The sequence below is a fragment of the Cygnus atratus genome, chromosome 2 (genome assembly GCF_013377495.2).
Source record: "Cygnus atratus isolate AKBS03 ecotype Queensland, Australia chromosome 2, CAtr_DNAZoo_HiC_assembly, whole genome shotgun sequence".
Classification (NCBI taxonomy): Eukaryota; Metazoa; Chordata; class Aves; order Anseriformes; family Anatidae; genus Cygnus; species Cygnus atratus.
This window is the reverse complement of record NC_066363.1, coordinates 80,418,906-80,433,717: the sequence shown is the minus strand read 5'-3', so window position 1 is coordinate 80,433,717 and position 14,812 is coordinate 80,418,906. Positions and strand designations below refer to the sequence as shown.

The window sequence follows — 14,812 nt, the reverse complement described above, 5'->3', positions numbered from 1 at the left end:
TTGGGCTGGCAACCGCTGAATGAAGGAAAGGTTATGACAAAGGAGAGGGTTTCAAGGCACATGTTTTATTTTCCTCCAGTTCTGTGTTGTTGTTTCAGTATTTGCCAATTGATGTAGGGCAAAAATTAGAAAGTACATGTGTTAGCCCCTTTGCATGCAAGAACAAATCACCAGTATCAGGAACACAGAGGAATTTGCAGGTTTATTTCATTACCAGCAGTGCCAGTCTGTGAAGTTGTTATAAAACTGAGCAGGCTCTGGTTGAGGTGGCCCTCCTGGAACAGCCAGCTTAGCAGAGATGTAGCAGCTTTCTGCAGGAAGGAGTTTTTCCCATTTCTTTTCTTCTTATGTGCAAAGCAAGTGTGTTGGGAAGTACTCTTTTAGATCAACCTAGTCTGTTGTGCATAGTGACAGTTCTGGTTTGGAATCAATGTTGTTCTGCCACAGTTTGGTGCTTAGAGTGCTGTTCTACAATTTTGGGGTTCTTTGTCCAGGAAAGTGAGCCAGAGGCTTGAATTCAAGTTATTTTTAATATGTGCTCTCTTCTAACAGAGATTGTCAACAGTACAGAAAAATGGTAAAGTGCACAGACTATTGAGAAGTTCTTCATGATGTGTATTGTGTTAATTATTGTTGTTGCAAGGGCGTGTTTAGTAACAGTCAATTTTTTTATGGGGAGCAGAACCTTCCCAAGAAGAGGATGCACTTAGTGCTGTTGTGTCTGATAAAGAAAAGGAAAGGGTGATCTGCTACAAAAATAATAGCAGCACCAAGGCTTCGTGATGTCAGAGCTGCTGAACTGGCAGCTGCTGCCTCTGTACCTTCTTCATTGACTTCCATATGACACTTGTGAAAAACTTGTGACAAAACCAGATCGTCATTCTCTGACATTCCTGTGAAATCAGCTTGACCTTCAGTGAAGGCATCTTGTATCCCCATCTTGCTCAAAGCAGATTTGAGGTTATATTTCTCTTCTACCGTGAACCTGGGCAGATACAGCTCCACTTTAATTTTCTCCATGAATTCTGGGCTGGTCCATGCAGACAAGTTTTCAAAAGTCAATTCTCTTATTAGCTGCAGTTAGTTAAGAAGAGAATCAGAAAATTAGACAGTGTTCAAAAACCTGGGCCCTAAAGATGATTTCTTCTTTTTTCTTAAACTGAGAGCTTTTCAAGCTGTTACAAGAATACAAAAAAAAGCAGTGAAATACCAACTGTAAGATCTTTTATACTAGAAGAGAGTATATTGCTTTACAGTAGGTCAGTGCAATATTTGAACAGTTCTCAGTAATCATCAGGTGACATAGCAGGGTTAAATATTTGTAAAACAACAACAGTGTTAAGTAACAATAGCCTGGTTGATTTGCAGCTCATATTTCTGTCTTTTGTACAGCTTAGAATTTACTGAAAACGTTTTTTTCTCCTCTATGAACACTCACTAACATAAATGAAGATTTAATAAGAGTTTACTCTCTGGAGGCAGGATCAGTGTCTTTACAGAAGGTGGCAGTGTATATATATATTAGCTCTGGACATCCTGAAACGTAGTGGAGGCTGTTCAGTTTGTGCTTTTCTTTTTGAATGAAATCACATCTATCTGAATTGGAACAGACAGTGAATCTCAGCAGGGCTGGATTTCTGTCCTCATTGTTCTTCAGGTGGAATTAGAGCCAGTCTTGCTGGGTTTGGGCTGCCTCTTTCCAGAGGTAATGAGCAACATTAGGAATCACAGAAATGCCCCCTGCCAAGAGCTAAAAAGATCTCCAAGAGGTTCAATTTCACAGTGTTGGGCCAAGTTTGGGGTTTGCTTTTCCTTGAGTCTGGTCAGTGCCCTCCTTCTTAGAAATAAGATTGCAGCCCAATCTTTTACCTTGGACGTGCATAAAATAAGTAAATAATGGCATTCTTGTTTCTCACATGATTTGAGTTCTCTGTTGCCCCTTACCTTTTGTAGGCCGGTGATGTCACGCGGTAGGAGGATAAACATGCTGAGGTCGTTATTGACATATGGAAGCTCAACAACATCAGTCTGGACTGATTCTATGTAGGTCCAATTAAATTTATCACTCAGGAACATCATTGGTACTGGTTTAGTTGTATGCTGCAACAAATCAAATGAAATGCTTGAAATTTGTACTCTGAACAGTAAAGCACTAAGTTGAAATAGCACAGTGGAGGTACATCCTTGTGGCTCTTAGAGGTGGGACACAGGATCTACAGACAGCTTCTGGTCTTCTGGGGTTCATAGCTAAGCAGGCTACCAGAGCTGTCTAGGATGACGCATATTTATAGGAAGCTGTGTTCCACTCTGATTTATTGTATAGTTGAAAATGTATAGAACTAGTTTGTACAGTTTTGTTCGCCTTGTTTTTCCTGCCTTAAGAGGAGAATGGAAGTTTGTTTCAAGTCAGCTTCTGACAATTATACTTGTGCTTCTGGTGCTAGTATGTGTGTGCAGTCTTTGTACTGAAGATGTAGTGAGGAAAATATACCATGTAATTTAAATGAATTAATTTTAATGCTCTGTGGATTTAAAAAATGACAGGAAATTCTTTCCTCCATCTTTTTCATTGTTTTTTCTACATGCGGTCTAGTATATAAGGCATTATATTCCCATACCGTGTTTATTCTGAAAGGCCTTTGCCTGGTAGCTTCAGCTTCAAACTTTGTTGCCCAAGTTCCTTTGAAGTAAAGTGCATTTACCAGGACTAGCCTGGTGAGTGAATCTATGGATCCAGGAGGCAGCAGACTTTGAATTTTACCTAGAGAAAACCAAAGGACATTCACACATTTGTGCAGCTTTACTGTTTCAGAGTAAATGTTGGAACAGTTTCTGCAGATGTAAGGCAGGGAAGTTATAATTGCTGATATGGCATGCTTTTAGCTTGAGATTATTCATAAATACATGGTAACCATGATTTACAAAGAAGAGTAAGCCACGTTCCTCTCCCTTTCAGATAGAGGAAGAATTTTAGTAAGGGCTTGCCAGCAGATGACTACTTTAGGAAAAGTAGTGATCTGATTTACCTTTCTGAGATTACTTGTTTACCTGCCTTGGGCCCCTTGCGTACAGAGACATTGTTCAATAGTGAAATTACCTCCTTTAGGACTGGGAGAGGAGAGGCTGGAGCTTACCTTCAGTCTGCTCTTCGACCCTGGAATTGATCTCTCTTCTGATTTCATTTGCTGCTCCCACAAAGTCAACTGCCTGTGGCTCTGCATTGTAGTATTTCTTGGCTAACTGTAAGTATTCCTGCATTGCAAGAGGGGCAGGCAACAAACATAAGACAGATGTCTATGTGAATGCCAATAAATAACTAGCCAAGTGAAAACACCGTAAAAATGACATAGGCTACAAGCACAGTATTTTGTCAAAAGAATGAATTATTCTTTTTAGTGGAAATATGCAATTTAAATGTTTTCACCTAACCACATCTGTGAATCATATTGAAATTAGATACACATCCCATAAAAGTAAAATTATAGTGTCTGAAGTCTCAGGAAAAGCCTCACAGGAAGTATGTATGTTACCGATAATAACACAATTTGCAGATGTAATGAAAATATTTTAAATTATATCATTTATGGTTTGTTGTTATAGATAGATCATAAAGGTTGATTAGCGCTTCATATTATGAATAAATGGTCTACATACCTTACTGAAAGGCAGTGATTTTTCTCCATATAACTGGTTGACACTTCTAAGCAGGTAATTTTTAGTGGGTTTGTTGATTTCCAAGTTGAGTGCTTTAAACCCAGTGTGGATATTGCCTGATTTGCCAATTTCTGTCTTCAAGAGAAGGAAAAAAAAATGTTATTCATTTGTTCTGTAGAGCTGTTCAGATTTCTAATTTCTCTCCTCATGCAGCTCATTGTAAAGTATTGCCTGTACTGCAATGCAAAAGAGGTACTAAATTGAACAGCTATCAAAAGAATCATTTGAAATTACTAAAAGTTTCAGGTACACTATAGGCTCTGTAAGAGCCCTGGAATGCAAGTGGTAAGAGTCTGAACTATGTAAAACATTTAAGGGTTTCTAAATGGAGGTTGCAAAACTAAGTATATCCAGAGAGTGAGAGACAGAATGTAATTGCTAAACTATGCATGCAGATTTGGCTGTGTGACTCCTGATCAGATTTATGAAAGTCGAGTTGCATGGAAAGTTTGCCCTACTTTTCTTAACCTTGCTCTAAATGTTAATATTTTGTAAATTCTTTATTGTAGCAATCGTGGTAAATTGTTTATATTGAAGTAACAGGATTAAATGATTGTGGACCCAAACTCTCAAACCACCTCAAGGAAATCAAGCTGTGAATTAGTAAACTAAACCTCTGGGTCTGTACTGTATTCATCTTGTCATTACATCAGAGTAAGAGGCATGAACAGACATTTAAATTTCTAAGCTGCTAGAACAATCCCTTTGCCCTGCCCCCAGTGCTCCCTAATTTTTACAGTTTGGATGAGCATTAATCATGAGGAACAATCCCTCCCTGTCCTGTTCATGTAGAATAAATGGGTTGTTGACGTAGGCCCCAGAATAAGTCTTCCCACTGTGGGATTTGAGTGTGGGATGCAGATTCAAGTTCCCATTCATCAAAACTCACTGCTGCTAGGGTTTTGTGGGCAGACTTCAGGGAAATGGCTCACTCCATGAAGAATAAGGATGACTGGAAATAGCAGGGAGAACTTTAGGCCACCGTGGCTGAATTGTCAGTGAGGAAAAACTGCTTTTACTGACTCAGAGGAATTATGTTTGATTTCCAGATTTTTCCATTTTCTTAAATTATAGCTAATTTCATAAAAGATGCCTGCTATTCTGTCAAAGAAATGTCTCAGGAATATGCCAGTTTCCATTTCTCTAAGATTTATTGCAAGCAACTATTGGTCTACCTTGGGAAATTCCAATATGCCAATTTATTATGCTAACTTATTGAATGAAATAGAGACTAATTTCTGAAATGTATCAAGCATAGGTAGCCTGTAAAAATTAATTCTTTTTTGTTGTTGTTGTGTTGATGCTGCAATCAAATGTGTGGGAGAGTAGCTTTGTTACTGTGATTTGTTCTCTCAGACAGGGACCATGCTTTTTCAAAAAGATCAAGAGATCCATTGACAGGGAACAGTCACATTAGATTTTAAATTTTGCAAATTTGAGGTTAGATTTTGCAATTCTACCTAAAAATGGGAAGTATGTCGTAAGTATTGCATTAGGTGAAGGTACCATAGGATGCTGTACCAATTAATTGTGTACTCTGCATTTGAGGAAGGCAAACACATGCAAATGCAAACATGGAGAGAAAACAAAAGCAAGAGAAAATGTTACAATGCCCATAGCACGATAGCTAGATTTGGTGAGATACCTTCTGGAAACAGGCACGTCGATTTGACAGATGCTCTTCTGTTCTGGAAAAGACTTGCATTCTTATGGTTGTGGTGACATTTCTGGCTCCTTCAACTTCATTAAAGTGAAGTACCTATAGTGGAAATCACAATAATAAATGCAACAACAGAAAATTTGCTGTTTCAGTAAAATCTTTCAGTGATGTCATAGGACTGGTGAGGAAAAGAGCCAAATTCAGATTTTACTCTTGCATCCAGTCCTGAATGAATATGGAATTTGGTTAGGCTTTGAGGCCCATGCTTTCAAAATGGCTTGAGCACACTAAGATGAGGGTTGCAGGGCAAAACTTTCATGTGCCTGGCATTTCTAGAGGAATTTGCCTGTTTTGAGTTAGCCCCTGGGCTGACAAGACAATGACTGGGAAGAGCCAGTTATCTCCAGATGGGGACTACCAAAGCAGAAGTCTAAATGGAGAGCTGCTACATGTCAGAAAGCAGGAAAACGCTGGGGGCAGATTCATGCCCTGAGTACCTTGCTCTGGGCATGTGCACCTTACTCAGGCTGCAAAGGGGTACATCTAAACTTGGAGCACTTCTGAGAAGATCCATGCCTTTTTGTTTTGTTTTCCCTGCTTCCTAACAGGAGATCTCTCCTTTCTTTGAAACTACGCTGCCCCTCTTTTGTCCTGTAGCTCAGTAGTTAGACCGCTGCCTTAGCAGGTGGGACAACTTCTTTTACCTTAGTAGTTGCAAACTCACCAGCTCCCATTTGTTGGGGGCCTCTGTTTGCAGAAGCTACAGTGGGCTCTATCTTTTGACCTGCACAAGTGGAGGAATGATCTATCCACTGCAGTGGACAACAGGGGCAAGACAGGTACTGGCATACATGGAGAGTTTTGTTTGTTTGTTTTCTGCTTATGGTTTTCTTATGATCTATCATAGTAAATTTCTGGCATAGAGGATGTTATTCCAAAAGATCAACCCTCTCAGACCTTTTGGGGCCCAGACTCACCTTTGCCATCTGATCTGCAGTGTTACCTTTTGCTCCCAAATACACGGTCGCCAGGACGGATGAAATACTCAAAGGGGCAAATAAAATATTCTTGTTGCCATCTTCTTGACACTGATATTTGAAAAAGTCAAGCGCAAAGTTTGTGTTTGCTTTATTTAAAGCTTCCATTATTCTGAACCTGCACAGAAAGAGAGAAAAGATGCAATTAGCTAAGCATTAATTGTGACTGCTATGTATCTACAGGTTTCTTTTCACTTTTTTTCTTTATATTTTTATTTTTTGGTGATTTGAAGGCTTTCTAAAAGTATTTTCAAAACTTGTGTCCTTTATAAGATTGCTAGTGCAGCACAGTAATCCTCTGCATGACTGAGACTCACTGGTAGTGTATGCAAATTAGACCAAAGGCAAAATCTGGACTGTGCCAGGTATTTTCTTCAGCTCTCCTATGACCTCAGGGAACTGAGTGAAAGTGTGCTGGCTTGTCAGTACTGCTACGCTATTCATTTCTGCCAACTTTGTTATTCATAGTGTATGAACACTCCTTCATTCACCAGAAGTTCATGTGGAGAGACAAATATCTATGCAAAAGACAATCAGGAGGAACAAATGAAAACTCATTGAATCAGGATGGTTACACTGTTGCACCACCCCAACTTCTGCATGGTAAGAATCCTAAATTCCCGTTTGACTTTCAATAATTTCCTGAAACTCTGTCTTATGGTGCTAGTTCAGATCCTAACTTCCCAATCTTCAGCATGACAATGTTTCCTTAATCAGTAGACCACATGTGCTGCTATTTACTGTCTGCATTGCGGCCGTGGCTGAAAGACCTAGGCATGGACTAGGAGCTATTCTGGTTAGTATAGGATGACCATAGAATAAATTGTTCTTCATCTCAGCAGTTTGCAAACCAGGAGCTGTCCTCATGTACATGAAAACTGAAGAGCACAGGTACAAGTTAGCCAATTTAAGCAAACACAATACTTCTCACCTTGCTATGACACATATGCTAGCCAGTAAGCTCTAGAAATTACAGAACTATGTAGAATAAATTGCTCTTCCTGTATATTTCTAAGACTTGCCCCTCCTAGACCATACCTGTGCCATCTTAGTAAAATATTTTCCCAAGCATTTGTTGTTTCCCGTTCAGATCCCTGTTGCCTTTTCTCTATGCATTTGTCAACAAATTAACATCATCCAAGAGCATATGAAATAAATAATCTCTAGAAATAATGACAGTTACCTTGTTTTGTGCAGGGAGGAAGACTGCTGCTCTGGGTGTCTCCAAGGTTTCTGCAGTTCACACGAAGGGTAGGCTGAATTTATACTCTGGCCAGTTCTGCAAAGGTTCTTATGACTCATAAGTATGCAATTTATTTTGCCCTGAAGGCCACATCCCTATGGAAGAACTGAATCATCTCAGAGTAGGATGTGAAGTGATGGTGAGAACGATACCACAGAAAGACCTTACAAAACTGACTGCAGAAATACTTCTATAAACATTTTTGTGGCAACAGGCTAGTAGCAACTTGAACCATCACTACTTGAAACAACATTTCTTTTGCCATTTTGAGGATAAAAAAAATAATCAGTAGCTGACCTACTTTTATGATTCCTCTAATAGAAAAAAATTCTGAGGAACAGACAGTGACATCATATTTGTGAGGTTTTTCTATTGTCCGTTTCCTACTGATAAAGTATTTGTCACTTCTGGTGGGTTTTTATTTTAGCAAAATGAATTTTGTTAACCTTGGAGAATTATAAAATTGTACAACCGGGGAAATATTTTCACTGTGAGACAGTGAAGGTTGAGAAACAAGCATCAGACCCTTGCTTTTCTTATCACTGGCAATGTCACTAGAACATGATGTGGGTTTTAGATTAGACTTCTCTTTTCTCCTGTCTCAGTTTCCCTGCTCTAATCTGAAAGCTGCTGTTTCACCTATATAGCACCTCAGGATGTATTCCTTATTTTCTGTTCCAGAAAATTTATATTCTGTCAGATACTCTGTCTTCTCACCTTGGCTACTAAAACATCTCCTTCCCTGATTCTCCTCGCAGTCATGTTGTCCCTATCTTTGTTGTCTTGTCCGTCTCCACTCTCACTTCTGACTGAAAAATTCTGTGTAATTCTAGCTTTGCCTTTTATTTTATTTTTTATCTCCCTGTTCTGTCGATACTATCACCTTGAATACAAAGGCAGGAGCTGGTTGTATTTCCAGGGCTTCCTCCTCGACACTGAGCAAGACTCAGTCCCAAGGTCTATCCCCTCAGCATAAACTGCCTTCTGAGACCTTTATTCTGCCCTCCTGTCCATCATCTGGCACAGAGTCTCCTGTGCTGAGGAACAAGATGTGGGAGTACTTGCAAAATTTGTTGTAGGGCATAAGATGTTGCTGCTGCAAAGGGCACCTTGCCAGTGGTGAACCGTCTGCATCAATATACCTTGGGAACTGAAAGTTTTGCTAACATTGTTTTCCTACTCATGAGCAGCCGTGTAACTTTAACAGGATGGTGTTTTCCTGCCCCTCGGGTATTTTGAAATTGTAGCTACATAAAAACAACGTGTTTCAGTGTGGGTTATAATTAGATGCATCTGTTAAGTTTTCCAGAGAACAGGAAAGGTGTTCACTGCAGAATTAATCGCTTCCATTGCGCTTGGGAAAGCTGTAATTTGTTTATATTGGCTTTAAGTGATTTCCAAAGCCTAAATGATTTGAGTCATCCTTGCAAATTTAGCCATGTTGTTGAACAAATGATAGATACATTGGATCAACTTCATCCCTTGGAGCAAGTCCTAGGATTTTCTGGTTTTAAAGCAGGGATGAATTTAACTTGTAACACTGCTTGCTGTGTTACAGGAGGTGGCTGAGGTGTTCTGTATGTGCGGAAATGCTGGATTGGACTGAATGAGAGAGACCAGAGGGCACGTGTCTCAATGGGTGGTGCTGTGGCTGACTCAGTAGCAGCAGTTCTCCCACTCTATATTAAGTCAACACACCAGCACACTCAAAGTTTTATATTTGTGCTGGTAGCATCCTTCCTGTGGGAAGTAAACCAGTAGGCTCATTCACTGTGGTCATTCATGTTTCCACTTGGTCAAGACATCAGCGCCCTGGCCAGTCCTCAGCTGCATAAAAGCATTTTGTTTTCCTCCAGTTTAAGTGTAACTTAGCACAAGTCAATGTGACTTCTTTCTTACACAGTGCTGTTCTGTTCATTGGCACCTGGGCTCAGGAGTAGGTGAAATTCTTGCTGTCTATATAGAACATTTATAAACTACTCTAAAGGCTCTTGAGGGTCCTGAGAGAAAGACTTGGTAGCTTCTGTTTTCATGGAATTTTAGGATACAACTTGCCATGACTGGTTTTCAAGTTAATCAGTAGGTTATTTTAGCTACCAACTCTTCATAGTTCTTAAAAATCTGATTTAGTTCAGACCATAGGTGTTCTATATTTCAAAAGAAAAATTGATGTTGGAAGGAAAGCTATTCAATTTCCTTGGCATCTAATATTTTTTACCAGCAAAAGCACTGTTTATTTATTTGGGAGGGAATAATTTCAGGTTCAGACAGCAAAGCAGTCTACCCACATTTCTGTCTCAGCCAGAGCAGGCCAGTAGGTTTTAAACATGAAAGAATTTTAAACGTCCCCAGACCTTTCTAAGGATTTCAGGAGGTGAGAACCATGGGGAAAAGAAGAGTTCTGAAATCTGAGAATACTAGAATCCTGTTGGTCTGATTTCTTTAACCTCTGTGTGATTTAAAATTAAAAGTTTGACATTTATTTTCATAACAGCCCTCTGATTGACAGGGACCAAAACTGTAACGAGGACAGGGGCGCAGACACTGAGGAGATGGTAAGGGTGCTGGATGATGGGGTGCTTAGACTCCCCTGTGCTAAGGAGGACCCTCCGTCATAATGTCATTGAGGGTGCAGCACAAGCTTTTCCTAACCTTGTCAACTGAAATATAACAATACCTCTATGTTTCACCTAGAACGGTTGCCACAGATTTTGGTTTATGTTCTAGAGGATTTTTATGTGGGATAAATTTGTATCATCCTGATAGTTTTCTAAGTTTATAAGAGTATCTGTTTTCCCTATAAAGCTTTGGTTGGGAACGTGTCTTTATTTTAAAATAGAGTAGATAGCTATCTGTTGTGTACACACTACACGTAAGTTTTCAAGCCTTCCCTTGCCAAGCAATCTTTGCTGACATATTCTAACAGTATTTAGACCTTATGAGTTGCTAGAGGTGTGGCGATGTTCCTGTATAGGTATTACTGAGGCAATTTGCTCCACACCTGCAGAAAGCAAAGGTGTGGTGAGATTTGGCACATGAATTAAGCACTGGCACAATTCATCATAGTGCTCTATTACTTCTGTGTGCTTTGGCTTAGACACTGCTATAAATTAAGGCAGTGTTTTTCCTGAGAAATTCAGTTCTGTTAACTAGCGCAACACTACTGAGGAAGGACCGGTCTATATATCTGAAAAGAGATAAGTTTATCAGTTAATGAACAAATACGCTGTTTCCACATATATAATGGTGCAGTATTCCTTTGAATGATTCAGATGGCGAGCATTTTTAATGTAACCCAGGTAGCAGTTAGCATCAAAAATATGAGGAGCAGACTGAATTTCTCAATCACGATGCATGATACTGCATTGTGAGTAATGATGTACATATGGATTGTATGCACTTTAGCTGAAACTTGTCATTTTTCTGAAGAAATTTCTCAAAGGGTGTAACTGTACGTCAGCTGCACAACTGCTGAATCAGAAAGCCAGTTCCTCCTTGGTGTTGCTGGGAGTTTCCCAGGATGCAGTGCTATAGTGCAAGGTGTATATGTTGTGGGATGAAGAATACAAATACCAAATCAATGCATCTTCAAAATACAAGAGTTCATCATGAACTGATGTGCAAGAGCAGGATGTAGAGAAAGGGTTATTTTTCAAGAAATCCATTTAAACGTTTGCTATTTCTTCATTCAACTTGATTGCAAATGCTCTTGCCTGGTGGCAGTCAGTTTTCAGGAGGGAAATTTCCCAAATACTCACTTGTGGAAATGTGCTGGCAATCTTTGCAATTCACTGATCTGCTTGACACCTGCTTCATATTTTCACATGTTTTAGGCTACTATTGGGACTGATGTGAAATACTTGATTAAATACATATATGAAGGCAGCAAGCCTTTGTCCTGGAACACAGTAACCTCCAAAATGGGTCTGGGAATAGAATTTTCCCCTCAGAAAGACAGGCACCTTGGGAAGCTGGATTGTAATTTGTTAGCATCATTTGAGCATCTCTTACCAGTGCCTTTGTCATTGCAAGATCCTTCCCCCTTTTCATCTCTGGCATTCTCTCCCTGTTGCACAAAGTAGCTCAGTCCCTTGAGACCTGATGTGCTTTTACATGATTCAAGTTAGCAATCTCTGCGTAGTAGTGACCGAGTAGAAATTAATGATGTGATACACACCAAGTAAGACAAGATGATCTCATGTTCCCTTCTGCTTTCAGACAAAATGAGATGCAAAGTTTTGATTTTGCTCCTCAAGCCTTTGTGAGGGATGCATCTCTTTGTCTATTGTCCTGCAAAAGTAAGAACTTCGAGGGCATTGCACTGAGGACTTTCTTTTGAAATATTCTGATGATCACATACTCTTCTTTACCACAGCATTTCTGAGCTCTTTGCAGCTGCTCTTTCCAGTTGGAATTCAGCTATATGCAGACTTTTGTGACTACATTATCTTTTGGACTGCTATATTTTGAGTCTTATGTCTTTCAAAGCCGAAAGCATAACACCCAATGTGTGGTTTAAACCTAGTGGCATTGTCCCCTTGAACTGCTCTAGACTCTTCTTTCTTCTTGATTTAGCTTCACTTACTAGAACTATGACTTTATTTTCAAATGCTTTCTTAATATCCCTTCCTTTCAAGGTTGCTAATTCCTTGTCTGGGAACCTAGACAAAGCCTGTTTAACTTGGACTCTGCATTACAGAGGCAACATCTGGCTAAGAAAAATTAGCAGAGTGCATTCAAGGAGAGGCAAAGTAGTTGTTCTCTGTGGCTGGGGGAATGGCGTTCATCAGCCCCCACCCCATCTTCTGCAGATGCAGCTGAGATGCAGCTTGGCCTCTGTAGTTGAGCAACACAGGCCTTTATTGCATGACAGATGGTCCCTCCAGGCAGTAGGAGGAGGAGGAAGGCTCTCCTCCCACTCCATTCCTTAGTCCCAAACCTTTCTCTCCCTGGCCTTTATCCTCTTAGAAACAGGGCTTGGCCTCAACTCTGCCTGCTTCCTTCACTGCCCCAAGAAGCAGATAGATTGCTGAAGGGCAAGGAGGAAAAAGGAAGATGTGGTGAGGATGGGGATAGGTAACAGCTTGGGGAAGGGGAGTTACTGGATAGCAATGAACTCTGCCCATGGGAAATGAGACAGAAGAGACAGAAAGAGAGAGGAACTGCTCGTACATTCATCCCTGTGAAGCTTAATGGTCTCTCTCCAGTCTTCTTTGGCCACCTTTAATTTCTATATCTCTGCATTCCTTACAGGAAGACATATTAATCTGACATCTTGTTATTCTCTATCTCCCATACTGACCTTTTACCAGAGCTGTAAATTCTGAATTTTACCTAAGTTGGTCTTCCAGTGTAAGGACTTGCTCCCTTCCAGGATAACATTCCTGTTATATGTAAGGTGCCACTACTAGAAGTTCATTGCATAGATTTCAGTTTCTGTGTTGCTATTGCTAACATTTAGCAAAAGTAGCAAAGTGTGTGAGTTGAAAAAATAAAAGCTCAAAATGAGTTTGGGATTTTTTATTTTTTTTCCCCAGGAGTACCATGCAATTGTGACTGTTTGCTCATTTCACAGGACAGTTAGACTGTAGTATTAGTATCTTTATCCTGTGATATTTAAGAGTATCATAGGAAGGAAAGGGAGGACAGACAAAATGATTGCACATTGATATCCACATGACAGCAAAATGGAGTCAAAGTATAAATTATGCTATTAAGACTAAAAATGTGTAGCATGCATATATCTGACCTTTGCTCCTAAGTGCTGTTAACCATCCCAGGAATTTGTTGTTCACATGGTGACTAAGCACTGTTTAGTGTTTACAGAGATAATCTGTAGACTTTGGTTCAAAAGGGGTTAAAAGTCAGGCAAGACGGTGAGAGCTTTGTGGGCTTCAGGAGAACCAAAATGCAGGAACTGGCAGGGCTCATCCTCACCTGTGACCAACTCTCATTTGGTGAGAAAAAGCCAAGACAGCCAGATGGCTTCCACTACTTCTATGTGAGTGACATTGGGATTTTTCTTTAAAATGAAATGAAACAGAAGGCTGTGGGTTCTCCAACCTTCAAGATATGCAGCACTTGACTGGGAATTTTTCTTACATTCCTATATATTTGAAGAATTAGGACTGAAACAAGCAGTAGGACCCTAGGGCCATATTCTGTCATCTCTATGGAAACTCATTACGTGAATTACCTCCCTACTGGTGTCAGACTGCAGGCAGGCAAACAGGTGTGGTCTTGTCTCTGTGCAACTCACTAATCCATTACGTCTCTTTGCATGTGTGAAATTACATGTGTATATGGGGTGTGGTGGCAGGACAGTGAAAGCCTCTTATGATGGGTCCTAAAGCTGTGAGTCTGACCCTTCTGTGATTGTGCTGAAAGCGATACTGGGGATAAAAGGGAGAGTGATCCAGCTGCACATCATGAGATAGGGGAGAGACAGAGGCTCTGGTGTGCAGTTCTGACTGGTTTGCATTTGTGGGGTTGTGGTGGTTTTACTCGGGTGGGTGGCATAGCTCCACCACAACCGCTCTCTCACTCCCCCTCCTCAAAGAGGAACGGGGAGAAAATACGATGAAAAGGGCTCAAGGGTTGAGATAAGGACGAGGAGATCGCATAATAATTATCGTGACGGGCAAAACAGACTCAGCTTAGGGAGACAGTAAGATTTATTATCTATTACTAACAAGCTAGAGAAGTGAGAAACAAAGGAAAGAAACCAAAAGCACCTTCCCCTCCATCCACCCTCTTCCACCTCCTCCCCCCAAGCGGCGCAGGGGAACGCGGGAATGGGGGTTATGGTCAGTCTATAGTGCTTCTTCGTCGCCGCTCCTTCTCGGTCACTCTCGTCCCCTGTGCTGTGGGGTCCCTCCCACGGGATGCAGTCCTTGCCGAACTGATCCGGCGTGGGCTGCCCACAGGCAGCAGCTCTTCAAGAACTGCTCCAGATATGGGTCCGTACCACAGGGTCCATCCCTCAGGAGCGAACTGCTCCAACCTGGATCCCCCACAGGCAGCAGCTCCTGCCAGGTCACCTGCTCCTGCGTGGTCTCCTCTCCACGGGCTACAGGTCCAGCCTGGAATCTGTTCTGGCAGGGGTCTTCCACAGGCCGCAGCCTCCGTCGGTGCAGGTCCACCTGCTCCACTGTGGTC

General features: G+C 40.9%; 1 protein-coding gene across 1 annotated transcript; it reads right to left on the bottom strand.

Annotated features, from left to right (window-relative positions):
• Positions 1-44: 44 nt before the first annotated feature.
• Positions 45-7,968, bottom strand: LOC118251023 (serpin B10-like). The gene is made up of 8 exons (XM_035552737.1): positions 7,595-7,968; positions 6,352-6,529; positions 5,360-5,473; positions 3,655-3,789; positions 3,135-3,252; positions 2,619-2,761; positions 1,945-2,100; positions 45-1,074 (listed from the first exon to the last, which is right to left on the bottom strand). Exons 1-8 carry the CDS (start codon positions 7,711-7,713, stop codon positions 670-672), a joined length of 1,368 nt encoding a protein of 455 aa, XP_035408630.1. The 5' UTR covers positions 7,714-7,968; the 3' UTR covers positions 45-669.
• Between the last annotated feature and the right edge of the window lie 6,844 nt (positions 7,969-14,812).